The sequence below is a fragment of the Haliotis rufescens genome, unplaced genomic scaffold, assembly GCF_023055435.1.
Source record: "Haliotis rufescens isolate VD_foot unplaced genomic scaffold, xgHalRufe1.0.p SCAF_56, whole genome shotgun sequence".
NCBI lineage: Eukaryota > Metazoa > Mollusca > Gastropoda > Lepetellida > Haliotidae > Haliotis > Haliotis rufescens.
Genome location: NW_025964290.1, coordinates 2249197 through 2268000, shown reverse-complemented (window position 1 = coordinate 2268000; position 18804 = coordinate 2249197). Strand labels below are relative to the sequence as shown.

Genomic DNA, 18804 nt, shown 5'->3' with positions numbered 1-18804 from the left:
TACCCCATACTTGTCTCCCTGTGAGGATTCTAGGGCGGAATAGTTCCCCAGTACCCCATACTTATCTCCCTGTGAGGATTCTAGGGCGGAATAGTTCCCCAGTAGCCCATACTTGTCTCCCTGTAAGGATTCCAGGGCGGAATAGTTATCCAGTACCCCATACTTATCTCCCTGTGAGTATTCTAGGGCGGAATAGTTCCCCAGTACCCAATACGTATCTCCCTGTGAGTATTCTAGGGCGGAATAGTTACCCAGTAGCCCATACTTGTCTCCCTGTGAGGATTCCAGGGCGGAATAGTTACCCAGTACCCCATACTTATCTCCCTGTGAGTATTCTAGGGCGGAATAGTTCCCCAGTACCCCATACTTATCTCCCTGTGAGTATTCTAGGGCGGAATAGTTCCCCAGTAGCCCATACTTGTCTCCCTGTGAGGATTCCAGGGCGGAATAGTTATCCAGTACCCCATACTTATCTCCCTGTGAGTATTCTAGGGCGGAATAGTTCCCCAGTACCCAATACGTATCTCCCTGTGAGTATTCTAGGGCGGAATAGTTACCCAGTAGCCCATACTTGTCTCCCTGTGAGGATTCCAGGGCGGAATAGTTACCCAGTACCCCATACGTATCTCCCTGTGAGTATTCTAGGGCGGAATAGTTCCCCAGTACCCCATACGTATCTCCCTGTGAGGATTCTAGGGCGGAATAGTTACCCAGTACCCCATACGTATCTCCCTGTGAGGATTCTAGGGCGGAATAGTTATCCAGTACCCCATACTTATCTCCCTGTGAGTATTCTAGGGCGGAATAGTTCCCCAGTACCCCATACTTGTCTCCCTGTGAGGATTCTATGGCAGAACAGTTCCCCAGTACCCCATACTTGTCTCCCTCTGAGGATTCTAGGGCGGAACAGTTCCCCAGTAGCCCATACTTATCTCCCTGTGAGGATTCCAGGGCGGAATAGTTCCCCAGTACCCCATACTTGTCTCCCTGTGAGGATTCCAGGGCGGAATAGTTCCCCAGTAGCCCATACTTATCTCCCTGTGAGGATTCCAGGGCGGAATAGTTCCACAGTAGCCCATACTTGTCTCCCTGTGAGGATTCCAGGGCGGAATAGTTCCCCAGTAGCCCATACTTGTCTCCCCGTGAGTATTCTATGGCAGAACAGTTCCCCAGTACCCCATACTTATCTCCCTGTAAGGATTCTAGGGCGGAATAGTTCCCCAGTACCCCATACTTGTCTCCCTGTGAGGATTCTAGGGCGGAATAGTTACCCAGTACCCCATACCTGTCTCCCTGTGAGGATTCCAGGGCGGAATAGTTCCCCAGTACCCCATACTTGTCTCCCTGTGAGGATTCTAGGGCGGAATAGTTCCCCAGTACCCCATACTTATCTCCCTGTGAGGATTCCAGGGCGGAATAGTTCCCCAGTACCCCATACTTGTCTCCCTGTGAGGATTCTAGGGCGGAATAGTTCCCCAGTACCCCATACTTGTCTCCCTGTGAGGATTCCAGGGCGGAATAGTTCCCCGGTACCCCATACTTGTCTCCCTGTGAGGATTCTAGGGCGGAATAGTTCCCCAGTACCCCATACTTGTCTCCCTGTGAGGATTCCAGGGCGGAATAGTTCTCTGTAATCTGGTTTGGAACAGCCATATCGTGGAACCGGAAGCTCGTGTGTTAACCGAGTGTAACTTCAATTCCAGGTCATACGGGATAGCCCACACCTTCGATAATCCCGTGCATTTTATCTGCATTCTCTTATACTAAATACCCGTGTTCCATTGCCTGCAATTGCTTCAAGCCCGATTCATATGAGATGACGTCAAAGCCGTCCAATCAAATATACCAATGAACGAGAGAATTCATTTGCTCAGTTGCTCTCTATTGTGCTAGGACAGAAAGTCTGAAATGGTGACGTCACTTCCGGAATGTGACGGCGAATGGGTCAGTGGAATCGGTCATAATTGAATGGAGATACTTTACCCTGAATGGTCGAGTAGGTAGTGTGCTCGTCATGTCGACGACGCGGGTTTGTTTCCCTCCATGCGTACAATGTGGAGATAAGTCCAGGCGATCCCAAACCTGGTATTACTTCAACACCTGGAACACCACTACGCGAACACCTGGTGTCATCACTGATTGTCATTGGTCCAGTCATATAACTCACATAGCTATTTTGGGGGCGGTCGGGTAGCCTAGTGGTTAAAGCGTTCGCTCGTCACGCCGAAGGCCCGGGTTCAATTCCCAACATGGGTACAACGTGTGGACCCCATTGCTAGTGTCCCCCGCCGTGATATTGCTAAAAGGGGCGTAAAACCATACTCACTCACTCACTCACGGCTATTTTGCCCTTTGCACCAAATTTTGATCTGATCGTTGGATGATCTGGACTTGTTATTCTCGTGCAATGACAGTCTGTATTTATATTGAAGGGTGGTGGGAGCGCCGTAAAACAATACTCACTTCAATGTTCACAGCAGACATTTCTTACAAACACATCGGTGTTGTAACAATTTTTATTTCGCTTTTAATAGCTTCGTATTTACATTCTTTCTTTGTTTAAAACAACATCATATGTATGTTGTGCTATTTACATCTATTACATGCATAAACTGTCAATACATCGCATACCCGTGGAGATCCGGGGTAGAATAGGTCTTCAGCAACCGGGGCGGTCGGGTAGCCTAGTGGTTAAAGCGTTTGCTCGTCACGCCGAAGACCCGGGTTCGATTCCCGACATAGGTACAATGTGTGAAGCCCATTTCTGGTGTCCCCCGCCGCGATATTGCTGGAATATTGCTAAAAGCGGCGTAAAACCATACTCACTCACTCTTCAGCAACCCTTGTTTTAAAAGCGACTATGCTAGTGCAAAGAGTCGACCAACCGGATCTGGAGGTCAGGCTCTCTGACTTGGTAGATGCATGTCATCGAAACCTGGTTGTGTAGAACGATGCTCATGATGTCAATCACTGAATTGTCTGGTCCAGACTCGATTATTTACAGACCGCCGTCATATAGCTGGAATATTGCTGAGTGCGGCGTTAACAACATACAAACAAACAATACATCGCATCCTTTCTGCTAGAACACGTGACCTCGCTGTGGAAGCATATCAACAATTGGCATACCCCGCATCTATACAGTAGTGTACAGTGTTGACACTGGAATGTGTGTATTATAACGTAATATGGGAGCTCTTTCTAAGCCCAGAATTGTCAAACCACGAGCCCAAACTAGACATTCGGCTTTTGACTTGACGTCTGAACACAATACGGAACAATTCGAAGTTACTCGTGTCAGTCCGGGACAAGCCGAATTGTCATTAAGCAGGTTACGGGAAGGACCGACCGTGGACGATTGCACACGAACGGTACATTCGTCACCACCCTCTCCTTTCGGTAAACCACATCCGAAATTTCTCGGAAGACACGATTTGTTACGAATTGAAACAGATATACTATCCACATATAGTTGTTTATAAATTATTTAAGTAATCAAACATGTTATTAATTTCATTCGAATATTTTTCTATCATGCAAACTATAACGAACATTTTAAATACGTTTCTAATTAAAATAATTGTCTCTGAACAAGCTGATATAGATTCAACCAGTCTGTTGTGGAAAGGGTTCCAGCACGTCATCACAGATTCCCAATGTTCTCTCTGTGAACGGATCACATCGGAACCTACATACTTTACATTGATACATTACTAGATGAAGAGTTAAAATGCATTAAGTATTCAACGCTGGAATTACATTCTATGATTGTCTCAAAGACTAAATATGTCACCAACGATAGGAATATATATTATACAAACTAGGTAACATGGGCCTGTCTCTTGAAAGACATGTTATTTGGAAGAATGGAACAACTATCTCTTGTGGGCCTCTCTCTACATACCGTATCTACATCTAAGAATACAGCATCATGCGTCGTTACTTCATATATGACGCTCAACGTTTGCTAAGGATACTTTCAGCCAGGCACGGATGGCCTTTGAGGTCCATGGCGTCGCAAGTCGCCATGAAGAGTTGCCTCCCTTAGTAGTGAGAGGATCCACACATTATGTGAAAGAAACTCAGATTCCCCCGACAATTACCCTAGGTTTAAAGAATGGTTTGTATTCGCATCATGATTTTCATGGTTAGATAAGTATGAAATGATTTGTAACGGTTACGAGTTTTATGGCGTCCAATATGGATTTGGAATTTATAAGATCAAGGGCAACATCCTGGATATCATGTTTTCGGTAAACGTTGTGTGTCACAGGAATACACATTTTAGTTTTTTTCGGCCATGAAGCTTAGGAAAGGCTGAGCATTAGAACTGCTATAGACATGAGTATTCCTGCAAATCTAAGTGCATTATTTACATACATACACCCACTACAGTCAGAGTATAAACATCTCAACTGTGGTCACATGACAAACAATACCACCCCACTAACCAACATCTTGACCTTTGACTTTAATATAGAACACCGAACAATTCACAATGATGTAAATGCTGTTATCCCACCAACTTGTTCTAGCAGAGAGAAAAATCTAAATACTTTGAACTTTTTCTTACATTTGCCATTTATACAAACACCTTTCTCAGACTTGTTTCCCCCGGACAAATATACCCACCGACAACAGAAACGCGAATACCATATATGTTGATTAATATATGGGGAATTACTCAAATTCAAGAGATATTAGATTTATTTGATGCACAAACGAACATACTGGTTTGTTGTGTGCACCGACGCTCATGAACGCATCACAAGTGACGTCATAGATCTATGACTCGAAATGCACAATTTGTCTCGTGCAGGATTAGTGTGTAAAGTTCGGAAATCACGTGCAGCATATCGTGATAAGAATAAAGACACTGTGGTACTTTACTGATTGTCAGTTTTGTCATTAAGTGGTACACATTGGAAACATCTCTTCTTAACGTACGTCATTTCTGGTGTCCCCCGCCGTGATATTGCTGGAATATTGCTAAAAGCGGCGTAAAACCAAACTCACTCACTCACTCTTAACGTACGTACTTATCTAAATGTTTCAATGGTTCACGTTTCTTTTGGTGGTGAGTATATATGTGACATAATCAAAATGGTTCCTTTCCTCCAGGGAAAGGGAGACAACTACGTGCGTTCTACGTTCTGGATTTACTTTATCTGGAATTCCACCAATGGAGAGAATCGTGCCTTTTCTCTGTTCAGTTTTGCATACAACTTGGCGATGCATCGATGTTTGCCCGTTACCACAGTACCTTCCCATATAGCGTCCGCCAACAGCTTGAAATGGAACCAGGCATCGCCTGTAAGAAGCGCCACATCCGACGCCAATGGCGCACGCACTCTGAAGGTCACACGTTTCTCGATTTCAAGGTCACCAACAAAGGGCTCGAGTAATGTACAGCTATGCCACCTGTGACACGCCCGGGGGAACGGCCTCTTGTCCTTAGCCCCCTGCCTACACTCTATGAGGTATCGGAATAAACACTCATAAGGAACGTTATTCTCAGAGTCCGGGGAACCCATTTTGGCACCAAAAACGGCAAAAACGTATTTCCCAATCATTGGGCACCGCACAAGGTACGAGATAGAGTCATCATCACGCTGTTTGATGAAAACATATCGTTGTAGGTCTTCGTTGCTTTTGTCAGCCTCGTTGCCATGGTAATGAAGGGAGTGGGACAGACGCACGTCTTGATGAAGATGGAACTGAAATGCCAGGTCCTCGTGGGAACACGTGACCACAGGGTCTATGTGAGTCTGGGGGGACAGGCCATAGCTACTCATGCTGGGGGTGGGGCCAAAAAAAGAAACCTTAGGGTAGGGGCTTCTGATGCTCTCCTTCCGTTCCCGACATTTGATCTGGAATGCGCATGCGCTTTGTAATGAGTCCGACACCCAGTCGTCTTTGGCGTATATTGTGAAGTAATAACGTCCACTTTTCGGGGGTGCCACTGTGAATATGGCCTTGTGACCTATGATCCGTAACATAACACGACCCTCCAGCGCAGAAGGGTCGATCCGTCTGTCCTTTGGATCCAGGGTGTATCCGAACCCAACCAAACTCGGAATCTTTAACTGAATCAGTGCCACGCCATGTTCTGTCTGTTGCTTGCAGTCGTAGTGCATGGTAAACTTCAGTCCGTAGTTGAAGAATGGGGATTTGACAACAGGAAGATTGATGAATTCGGACAAAGTAATGGGACACTCTAATAGCTGCCATTCTGGATCGTCGGGGAAATGCTGGTATATGTGATCCTCGGGGTCCGTTACAAAATAAAACTCATCACATTTGTAGGAGAACAGACTCAAGTCGTCCCTCTTGTCTCGGATCCTGACTTGAGGTTTCAGAGGACCTTGACCTTTCGTCTGACCTTGACCGGCGCCCTTCACGTGGCGGGCTCCCCAGTTACAGTTGATGAAACACCACGAGCCGTTGATGCAGACGGCCGTCCACGTGTTGCGGAAGCGGTCTCCTTCGATCTTCATCCCTGGCCGGTACCCCGCGCCCTTGGAGTAGCCCTGGATGACCTCGCAGTGCAGCCCGGCGTAGCTGAAACAGAGAGTGAGTGAGTGAGTGAGTGAGTGAGTGGGAATGTTTTTACGCCGCTTTTAGCAATATTCCAATAATATCATAGCGGAGAATATTATAAATGGGCTTCAAACATTCTACCCATATGTGGAATCGAACCCGTGTCTTCGGCGTGACGAGGGAATTCTTTAACAACTAGGCTACCCCACCGCCCCCGAAACACAGAAGTTGGCGTTACGTAATGAGTGAGTGAGTGAGTGAATTAGGTTTGACGTTGATTTGAACTGTATTTTAGTTATATCACGGCGTTTCAGCTTTATGGTTGAGGATAGCCTGAAGTGATGCATGTCTCTAACGATTATCACTTGGTGAAACCCACAAGCCTTGGTTTGGTGCTGACAAACCTGGACGTAGTAAGGGCGATTACGTAAATACGTCCATTAGTCATAGACGGTATAACGTGTATAAAACGTCAACGCTAGAGAATCGTGAAACTAACGTAGTTCAAGATAATGAACACGCAGACAGATCTATTTCGTATACGTGGCCATGAGGCCAATAGTACAATGACATTTTGTTAATTTGACAATTCGTCGTGGAGCTTCATTTGTATATTGAATCTGAATAGATGTACACACTTGGGTTTTGCCGAAACAGATTCCACTTGGCGTGAAGGGAAATAGTTGTGGAAATTATATGAATGCATCGCTGGAAATTAGCGATGGCACCAGGTGTTCGCGAAAAGGGTAAGCATTTCAACAAATGGATCTTGCCTTGCTGCTTCGTCCAACCAACCCTCAGACATTTCCATTTCAACCCTTGCCGATACATTTGTAATCAGGGAGTTTTGAGATACAACCCATTGACATTATCGCGCCAATACATCGAAAGGGGCCACTATCTATCTATCTATCTATCTATCTATATATATATCTATCTATCTATCTATTTATCTATCTATATCTATATATATCTCTCTCTCTCTCTCTATATATATATATAGCATGAAATATATATATTACGTCTCTAATTTGGAAACAATGTAGAGAAACTAGTATCAATGGCATCCATTCTAATTGAACACATACTGAAGGTCACAAGGACTGGGATATTGACGCTATTCACATTGCCATGGTAACGTATACCTTTGGTAACATTATCACACAGGGTTGTATATAAAGCGGAAAATGTCATCACTGCTGCAATGAAAACCATCACGTGTGGCGTCAGAAACACCCGTGAAGAGCACGCCCGGCCGGCTTGGTCACCTACCCAGGGCAATTTAGACGATCGGCGTTTTTATACAATATGTCTGCATTTTGAACAAAGGTTGTCTTTTCAACACCCAACATTGATAATAGACGTGTTTATGCGTGCATCAGGGTATTCAACCCCTTGGCGTGTTCACCAAATATAATAACTCATCCCCAATGAATAGCCATTGCTAACCTTTACAGAGTTTGGCTTGGTTTACTGTGTGTGTCTGTTAATAATGTCAGCGGGAGCTCGCTGTGATATGATCTCCAAATGGTATCACTGATGATTCCAAAAGCACGATCTCCAAGTTTATAAATGTCACAAGCGTACTTTAGGAGTGTAGTGGGCGTGGTCTCCGGGCGGCTGGCAGTAGTGGGCGTGGTCTCCGTGGCGGCTGGCAGCTACAAAAGCTGGTTTTAACATGGACCATATCAACACGGGAAAAACTCTTCCGGATGTCACTTAGCGTGATCGTTTAGTCGAAGAAAATGTCAATGTTTCTTTTCGTGATATTATTTGTGAAACACACACGAGTAGTCTCTGGTGCGCCTGAGTCGATTCAAGATTCCGAGAAAAATTAAATATTCCAGAGCATGTGCCTGTGGTTCTAAATGGCAGAGATGACGATACCGTTTATCAAACCATACATTAAGCAGACGTCTATATAAGAATGACTCCAACGACAGACAATACACAGTGGCATTAAATATTTATATTACGCCTACGTTTTATTCATTATCTTGGAGGACGATTAGGTACAAGATGTGGGTTAGAAAAGGTCTTGCTACCCATGCTACTACGAGGCGACTAACGGGATGGGAGGCAGGTAAATCTTGACATTGATACTTGAAGGTGTTAACATGGACCTATTTCTTCATCCAGATATGTGACCAGGCTGTAGTTTTAAGGGTTTAAATCGGAATGTGCCTTTAAGCCCACGCCACAAAAGAGACATCGGGGAAATTTGTATTCAAGCAAGCATCATGTATGCAGCCTCGGGGTAAATTGAAGTTGATTAATTTCAGGACACAGAAATAGCTTTGATGTCTTTGCAGCAAACAAATAATTAAAGTGATGAAGATAATGCTTAGGAATTACAATAACTGAACTTGGTGTATGGTCACCTTGGAGTATTCTGCGGGAGAAGGGCTGGTTTCAGAAACATCCTTTGATGGGTTTGATGCAGGGCGGGAAACTGAACGGGTCTCAAGGATCAGACGTGCAGGTAGAATTCAGGACATTGCTTCTTATTTCACAGAACTTGTGATTCAATGAGGAATCAGTTGAGATGCTCCGTGTCACAGTGTTTCCGCGAAGTTGAAACTATTTGCTTGTAACTTGTAGGAACATTTGCCTGTTATTGATCGTTACCGTATCACCCCAAATAGACGAAAATATTAAATTGGATGAACGGAAGACCGATCTTTGATATACGTCGGCTCTAGTAAAGATAAATTAATTCTCCCCATTATCCGGTCGCATTAATTAGAGGAAGTACGGTAGGAGAGGTTTGTGTGCGTTCGATTGTTTGTCCTAACAGCCAGTGTCTTTCCATGTCCTACACTACATGAGTCAGTATACCACTCAAAATTAGTGAAGAACACAATGACAGATAGGAAAAAACCAGGTGTTCTTTAACTTCTTTTGAGTAGTATATTTGGCCACAGAAGTCGGGTCTTGTCTCATTCAATTAGCACGTGCGCCTGCACTGGCGGGAATCCATGTTGGCTCGAGTTTCGTGCACGTGACAATCTCTTCTAAACGACTGAAATGTCATACGGGCTGTATGCAGCGGGATCGAGATACACGAATACCGGGAACGTCATGCAGTATCACTACTCTGGGTGGCGGAATAACCCGAGGGGATCCGAGTGGTGGGGACCCGTCTCAGGTTGGTCGTATGTGTGTGACAGATACAGTCAACTGGGCCTTGTTCACGGGAGCTCTGAGCGCAAAGCGGGTCAGTGGTTCGATCCAAGTCGGGTACTTGTTGTTACCCAGCCTGCCGCTCGGTATAAAGGAAATTAAGAAAGGACTGGTAGGCTGGTTTACTGTGTCTGTGTGGTGTACCCATGTTAAACTGTGGAATGGTATATCAGTGCGCTAGCACTATAACAACAGCACTAAACCCAGACTAACATCCACACACACATGCACGACGCAATGTAAGTGCAATAACCTTGAACACGACGACAATCCGCCGTTCACCTTCGCGAGTGAGTAATTACCAGTCTAAGGACATTGGTATAATTATCCATCTGTACACCTCTTTCAGGGTGAGTTTCTAGGAACACATTGGCGTGATCCGGGGAGGAATAGGTCATGGGTCCCAGCAACCCATGCTTGCCGCAAAAGGCGACTAACGGGATCGGGTGGTCAGTCTCGCTTGGTAAGTAATTTGGCCTGTTCCTGCATGACCAATTGAAAATTTAAATCCCATTTGCGTGGATCGATGCTCACGATGTTAATCACTGGATTGTCTTGTCCAGACTCGATTATTTGCAGACCGCCGTCATATAGCTGGAATATTGCTGAATGCGGCGTTATACAACGAACAAACAAAACAAACAAAACATTGGCAAGATGGAAGTACCCGCTAAAACTCCGAGGGTTTTTAAACAAGGACACGTCAGATCCTTGCGCGGTTACGAGTATTTACGGTATTTACTAAACATTATTACTACCCCTACAGACTAAATGGCAGCCATTAGTTCAATTATGTGCAATACACAGCGATTTGGAAACGACAGATGCGTGTGTAACTATTTTAAATCCAGCGAACATAATGCTCATCAAATACAATGACCTGGCTTAGTGAAACATGACAAACAACGCTACTTCTTCAAAGGCAAAAAGGAAGCCATGTAATTTTCCGAATCAAGAAGATATCAGACCGAACCTTCTTTAGCCTATTACCGAAACTATATGCACGGTTAACAACGAATATATATCGCTTTAAACCGGCCAGTAAATGTCACGTGACCGGCCAATATTAAGTGGTTCCTGGTTCTAGAATTGGTTCAAAGGGTTTAAGGCACGGTTGTAGAAGACGTCTTGTAATGGAAGGATTATACCCGGAAATGAGTAGAATGGTGAAATAGAGGGATGTGTTTACACTACACGCCACAGAATCACCCGCTGACGATACTGGGTTGATAGGATGAAAAGGGTAACCGCCTTGCAGTTAGATTAAAGCGCACCGTTTATTAAATGTTGTGTTCTCATCGCCAGGCTGTTGGTATTTTTGTACTGATTTATAGTTTCATTCATTTCCACCCACTCTTCCTTGAGCTAACAACTTCAGAATAATTGCCGCGTAAGAAAAAAATAGATCGAAATTGGGTTTACGTCTTTCTTTGCTTACTTGCCTGCGGCAATAAATGTGTTATTTTTTCCAATCATTGGATAATCTTTTTTTTATTCATGTTTGACCGAGTTCTCGAGAACGAGGGCTCGTGGACTACAAAATGACAACTACAAAATCCCAATCGTGAAATAACGAGAAAAAGATGTTTACGACATTCAAAGAGCTTTGCGGTATATCGCGACGCTTTACGGTATATAATCAAGAAACGTGGGAAATCAAATGCTTGTCGATCCGCGGCTCAGTTTACCTCCAACAGAATGTAGATTTGTCCAGCGGCCTGCTATCTGTCATACGTCGACGGAAATCTTGTGAAATCAATAGTGACCATCTTGCAAGAACATGGGGCCTTGTTGGATCGCCATGACGTGTTTCAGTTGCAGAGAAGCGACAAGCCACCAACCCTGTCTCCGGAAATCCCCGGAAATAACCAATAGAGAAGGAACACGAAAGCTAACGGCAGTTTTAATGTAATCTTTTAAAACAAACATTTGTCCCTCTGGCTGACTCGCTGGTTCAAAAATTAATCGGTGTTGTAAACAGAGCATTTCTACAGCCGATTTTCAATAATTATGTTCATTAAAAACTTGAACATTCAACACGACTCGCTGAGGACCGCCTCCGTTGTGCAGATTACAGAGCGTCCGCCCAGAGAGCGGAAGGTAGGTGGTTTAATCCCAGGCCGCGTCAAACCAAAAGAAGTTTAAAAGATGGAACTTGTTACCCAGTCTGGCGCTCGATATAAACAAATACTGTTCGCCTAGGAGTCAGGACAAGGTGTGTTTGTTTTGGGTATTCATATTGAACTGCAGCATGGTATTTCAGTGGACTAGAATTAGTCCTGACCAGTAGAAAAGCACACGCACGCACGCACGCACGCACGCACGCACATCACCTCCTTAATCAACAGTGGTTACCGGCGTCAAGATGTAGGTGCAGTACTTTTCGTAGCTCCTCATTTTGATCTGAGGTTCGAACTCAATGCATGAATAGGCAACAAGCGCGACGTTCATCTTTGAAGTTTTAACAAACAAAATTACACTTATCTTAAATGAATGTTTCATAGTTAGTGCGTCTGAGGTAAATTTTAGACCAATACCAAAACTACCAACCATGCAACGTCGACCGGAAACGATGCATTTTAAAGAGATTCGCGGTAGGATTTGATTGTGTAAAATATGTGATTATTTCTATGCTCTTTGGGCAGAAGGGTAGCCTACTGGTTAAAGCGTTCGCTTGTGGCACCACAGTCCCGAGTTCGATTCCTAAATGAGAACTATGTGTGAAGTTCATTTCTGGTGTCTCCCGATTTTACGCTTGGCAACGTGTCGTACGTCTAAGCACATGTCTTCATCTGAGAGTCTGTGCTGATAACACACCCATGAAATGATACGCTGGGCCAGCCGTCGTCATTAGTCCGCGTTCAATGGTACTTCCGGTATGTGAGGATTGATTACTCTTGATCCTTGATCTTGTATCCTTCAGTGGCAAAGGTGGGGGGCACGGGTGGCCCAGTCGTCTAAGGCGCCGCGATTCGCTGTGCAGAGTTGCGTCCCTTGGGCACGCAAGAAACCTATGATTGTGGGTTCGAATCCCGCTTCGCCCCGATTATGTTTCTAGGTTTGTCAGCACCATACCCGTGCTCGTGGGTTTCACCGAAGTGGTAAACGTCTGAGACCTGCATCACTTCGGGCTTTCCTCCCACATTAAGCTAACACGCCGTGATATAACTGGAATACTGTTAAAAGCGGCGTTAAACCCAACTCACTCACTCACTCAGTGGCAAAGGTGACCCCTATTATCGACCCTCGGCTTCAGTCGAGTAGCAGAGTGGTCAGCAGTGCCACGCATCATGCAGGTTCCAATGCCAAATATTCAGTGCCAATATGAGAACCCTTATCTTACGGCATCAGTGAGTGAGAGAGTTGGATTGACGCCGCTTTTAACAGTTTTTTATCACGGAGCGTCAGCAATATGTGGGAGGAAAACCTGACGTGATGCGCGTCTCAGACTTATAACAATTTGGTGAAACCCACGAGCCGGGTATGGTGCTGACAAACCTAGAAACATATTCGGGGCTTACCGGGATTCGAACCAACAATCATAAGTTTCTGGAGTGTCCAAGGGGGGAAACTCTGCATAGCGAATTGCGGTGCCTTAGGCGACTGGGCCACCCGTGACTCCCTTTAGGCAATACCGCCATGACATCAACTGAGGGTAGACAGGTAGCGTACCGAGCTAATTTGTAAGTAATTACAAATTGAAAGAACTGTTATTTAGTTTTATAATGTCTATTTATCCATCACTCATTCCTGCGACAGTTGGTGAAAATAAGCCAGTGACTGGGTAATTCTGTGTTATACAGAAGTATGTTTTAAATGCTGACTAAGCGCCAGTACAGTTCATTTTGTTATTTAACGTCGCTAACTTAAGATAACTTCAATTGAACATCAAACATCTGATAAATCAACTGAGAGCTATTGTTTTCTTTGCCCCTCAGTTGAGCTGCAAGCTGTATAAAATAATGTCTGAAGCCTTCTAATAGTCATCAGATAGGACATTAGTATATTTATGATTATGAATATTATTATTTGCTATGCGATTACTCAGTCCAAATGTTTCCTTCCGAATATAATCTGGTATTCTTCCAGCACAAAGAAAGTAATTTTATAAGAACACTAGGCGCTTTATCATCATCATCATCATCATCAACAACAATAACACCAACGTGTGCGGTCACTTAGCCCAAAAGATTTCCTTCTGATCTTTCCTTACATAGCAGAATGTCATGGCTCTTAAGTCAAATACCCCTTGTCTTTCTCATCCCCGTGTAATATAATCAGTCACTTTGCTAACATATCATATCCAGTAATATCATTTCATTACGGAAAACATCAGTTAACATGGAAAACATTTCGAAGATAGAAAAACAGACTGTTTTTTGGCGATAATGCAGTTCCGACGTTTAAACGTTTTTTCTCGGCTTCTTCACAGCCTTTTGAAGATAATGAAATGACAATGATGTGATGCTCCGGGGAACCGCGGAAATAGAAGGAGCTGAGATCTATCATAGCGACAGCGCGGGGACGACATGACACACAACATTAGCTGTAACAACGCTGGGTTCGACGTTGATAGATCGGCCGCCGTGTGGGTTGTCATCAAGGGCGATGTCAACCCCAAGGTAATTTATATTTCAAGCGAAATACTGATATTTAATATGTATTTGATACTTTCAGTGAATAAATGTATTGATGTTTTCACTAAGGAGGAACTGAGTTGGTTCTATGAAGTTAATTAGAATTGATAAAGAGGAATTCAATATTTTTAAATGTCTCTTTAATAGACAGTCATGGCGTCTATTGAGGAGTGGCATTCTGCGCTGGTAAATTCAGTGACAAGGAATTCAATGTTCTGACATATCTCACAAAGTTGACTTCAGATGTAAAAAGTAGTACCTTTTTATCTAGTTTTAGTTGTTCAGGATACTGGATATTTTGTTTGTAACAAAGAATTCAAGGCTAATCGTTACCCAGCTAAAACAATTTCAAGGTCCCAAAAGAAGTTAAACTATTGATTGCCAACGTCGCTTAGCTGTAATTGTTTGTTGGACGCTGAATTAACACTTCTGTGCACGTTCCCCGGGCCCACATTACACGTCATTAGCGCAGTTCAAGGTCAAGGCCGTATTTCAAGGTCAGCCGCTGCTTTGCTGCACCACTTCTTTAACGAGCGAGCGACTCGCCAAGGGAGATAATTTAATAGTCGTGTTTCGAGTTGTGTTCATGAGTTGATCGTTCGCCCACGAGCGGATTAGAAAGACTTAAAAAAGTAGTATAGAATGCAGTTATTTTTAAGGGCTCTGTGACCTCCGTGAACGAGTCATTTTAACTGCGGATTTGAAAGAAAATATAAACAAAACCCCAAAACACATAAAATAGGTGTCAAGGAAACGAAAAACAACATTATACAATGCGGTAGAAAATTAAAAATTTAAAGATGTCATTAAATATATTGGTTGGATTAGTAGAAAGCATGTTAGTAATAGATGGACCTCAAGTATAACGTGTTTGCTGCAACATGTTTACCTATTTCTTGCAAACAGACAATAATCAGTAAACCTTACGTCTTTGCACTTTGGAACGGATTTAACGTCAGTACAAACAGAGTGAGGGCGAATGTTATTAAAGGCAATACTAGCACTGCTCTAGCCATACTACGACGGCCTGTAAATAATTGCGTATGGGCAGTTAACGAGTGACTGAAAGCATGAACAATGATTCACGCCATCTTCACCCGGCGATACCCAATTATCTGGCCTGACCACCCTATCATCTTCAGCAGTTGCCTGAATGCATTGGATACCTGAATCTATTTGTCCTTAGAGTCTACCTGTCCTCAGAGTCTACCTGTCCTCAGAGTCTACCTGTCCTCTGAATCTACCTGTCCTCAGAATCTACCTGTCCTCTGAATCTACCTGTCCTCTGAATCTACCTGTCCTCAGAGTCTACCTGTCCTCTGAATCTACCTGTCCTCAGAATCTACCTGTCCTCAGAGTCTGCCTGTCCTCTGAATCTGCCTGTCCTCAGAATCTACCTGGCCTCTGAATCTACCTGTCCTCAGAATATACCTGTCCTCTGAATCTACCTGTCCTCTGAATCTACCTGTCCTCTGAATCTACTTGTCCTCAGAATCTACCTGCCCTCAGAATCTACCTGTCCTCTGAATCTACCTGTCCTCAGAGTCTACCTCTCCTCTGAATCTACCTGTCCTCAGTCTACCTGTCCTCTGAATCTACCTGTCCTCAGAATCTACCTGTCCTCTGAATCTACCTGTCCTCTGAATCTACCTGTCCTCAGAATCTACCTGTCCTCTAAATCTACCTGTCCTCAGAGTCTACCTGTCCTCTGAATCTACCTGTCCTCAGAGTCTACCTGTCCTCTATGTCTACCTTTCCTTGGAATCCACGCAAGTTCAGCACAATTAGATCAATGAGAGCTGGTGAACTGTCACAGCTGGGGTCAGTGGATGGTGTTGGGGGGAACAGTTAATGTACCGTGTGTGGAATCGAATCCGGACTAGATGACATCCCTTTCGGACCTGTACTCCCCCACCATTCTGAGCCGAACTAGTTCAACTACAACAATGATCAATATTTTGATTAATCGACATCGTGAAGTTAATCAGATACAGCCTCGTGTCATCTTTCTGCGGATTCGTCATTTGAATCAAAACATTTCATTTACACAGATTTTCAAACAGTGACTTGAAGCAACGCCATAAGGCAATAGAAGCAAGATTTAATGAAGTATTGAACCAATATATTTGTCCTCAAACACAATTCAATTCAAACCCAAGCGAGATCCACTCTACCAGACTCCATCGCACTTGTTGCGCGGACATTTCCAGTCTGACCAATCAACAACCACCTGATGCATGTGCATGGACATTTCAACCAATTAGAGACAAGGAGACACGAAGCAAACATCTCGCGAAGACAAAAGCACGGAATTCAATACAATTCCGAGACGGCAACACGGCTTATTGGGATTGGCGTTGAAGACAGATTTGGGGTTTGGCGGTATTTCAATAGAGGTATTTGTGTTATTGAACACCGCGCTCGTGCTGCGCTCGTGATCCACACGGATCAACCGTCTTCTCGAACAGATGTAGAAGATCGACTTAAGCCAGATTTGATCTTCCCCTTCCATGTCCAGCGTCAATGATGCTAATTTGATTGCGGAGACCGGGAACGATGTACATCGACCACGTCTCATCCGACAACCCCTAGTTACACTGGCGTCAAGACCGTCCTGCTGGTTTACATGCAACTCAAACTTTGGGGTGTCGGGTTCAGATTTAAATCCACTGGCCGTAGATTGCAATTATCTTTGCAAAAAGATTAAAACGATGTGGATACTTGACTCTCTGTGACTAATTGAAAAAGGTAGGATGTCAAACCTCGAGGGTATTTTGTTTCTTAAGGGTTTCATTGTTGGTCGATTTTGTTCCATTTCATCTTTCAAATGGGATATTTGATATATCTTGTAGAGTTGGGGATGGTTATTCATTTGGTAAGTAATTTGGTCTGTTCCTGCATGACCAATTGAAAATTAAAATGGACACTTGGCATCATACTTGACCTTACAGACTCTTGAAGATCCGGGTTAGAATAGGTCTTCAGTAACCCATGCTTACCGTAAGAGGCGACTAACGGGATCGGGTGGTCAGGCTCGCTGACTTTGTTGATGCATGTCATCTTATGCCAATTGCGTTGATCGATGCTCATGATGTCAATCACAAGTTTGTCTGGCCCAGACTCAATTATTTGCAGACCGCCGTCATATAGCTGGAATATTGCTTAGTGCTGCGTTAAACAAACAAACAAACAAACACACTTCTAGGACGTGGGTGCCTGGTTTACACGAAATCGATGCTGAACTAAATAACTGATTTAACAACTGGTGAGCTAGTATAATGTTTGTGTTCTAGTATTTCTCTGATTTTATGTTGGACGATCCGACTGATCTCGGACCTTCTCCTAGACCTTTTGACGAAGTACTCATGGCCTGAAACAAAATGGCGATTTGATGCCATAAATCTTAAATCACTCCACGCTGATAGATTCCATACAAATGAAATTTGGGTCGATTTTCGTTTCATCTTAGTTGTAGACCAATCGTACTTTTCCACAACCCATAGTCAAGCAGCATGGGATTTCATGTAGATGTAAATTGAAAACATGAATTCGGGGACAAAACCGTAATTTGTTTTCTTACGATTAGATTTAGGTCGATTCCGTTTTATCTTGTCTCGTGAGTGATTCTAAATTCCTGATTTCAGAACCCTACCCGCTCAGCTGTCTCTGAAATAGTGTTGATGAGGTGTCCAAACTGTCTTTCAATCTTCTCATGCAATAGATTTCAATTCCAGTTAGTATATTGTCCATTTGATCAGGAGGTTCAGATGTGACAGCCCTGTGTTGTTGAATTGATGCATTACTGCAGTCTTAGATCGCTCCTCAATTTCGTGATCTCCAATACAAAATGGAAGTTACTACCACGGCGAGATGCAGGAACACTCAAAAACTGTGATCGATGAACGACCAAAAACGAATTAAGAATCGGTGATCTGATAAACGAGAGAAATACGCCATGTTTAACGCGATTCTATCGAATCTGTTCGCCACGAGCTAGGTCGGATTATTAAGTCCGCGTAAACAGAAAAATTGCCCATAAATTTGCATTAAATGAATTCGCACGTTGATTGGTAAGAAATCAGTACTCCCTGTGGGTATTTAGACAGGATGACATGTATTGCTTGGACGTGGCAGTGTCGCACGTACGTGACGTCGGCGTGAATAAACTTGTGTGATTGTGCACATTTGCAGAAAGAGAATAAACACAAAGATACAAAGATTTAAGAAATTTGAACAGTGCAATTTGTCGAGGTCCGCTTGCACACTGTCCTGTTTGACAGTTGAAGATCGAACCATGACGTGCACGTGTAATACATGTTCGGGAACAGCTGTGTACAGCGACACACAAAACGCTAAATCGACATTCTGACGTGTACACCTATGCTATTCTTACTCATCTTGGTGGCTGATCGCTAACACACAACATTTGGTAGTAAAAGCCCGG

The 18804-nt window shown here is 43.9% G+C and overlaps 1 protein-coding gene across 2 annotated transcripts in view; it reads right to left on the bottom strand.

Annotated features, from left to right (window-relative positions):
- Positions 1 to 2502: 2502 nt before the first annotated feature.
- LOC124141718 (hillarin-like) overlaps positions 2503 to 18804 on the bottom strand; it is a 108305-nt gene continuing 92003 nt past the window's right edge. For both annotated transcript variants that reach the window (XM_046509789.2, XM_046509791.2), the window contains exon 7: positions 2503 to 6561. In XM_046509789.2, coding sequence (XP_046365745.1) covers positions 5160 to 6561 — 1402 coding nt within the window. In that variant the 3' untranslated portion in view covers positions 2503 to 5159. The remainder of the gene's footprint in view (positions 6562 to 18804) is intronic.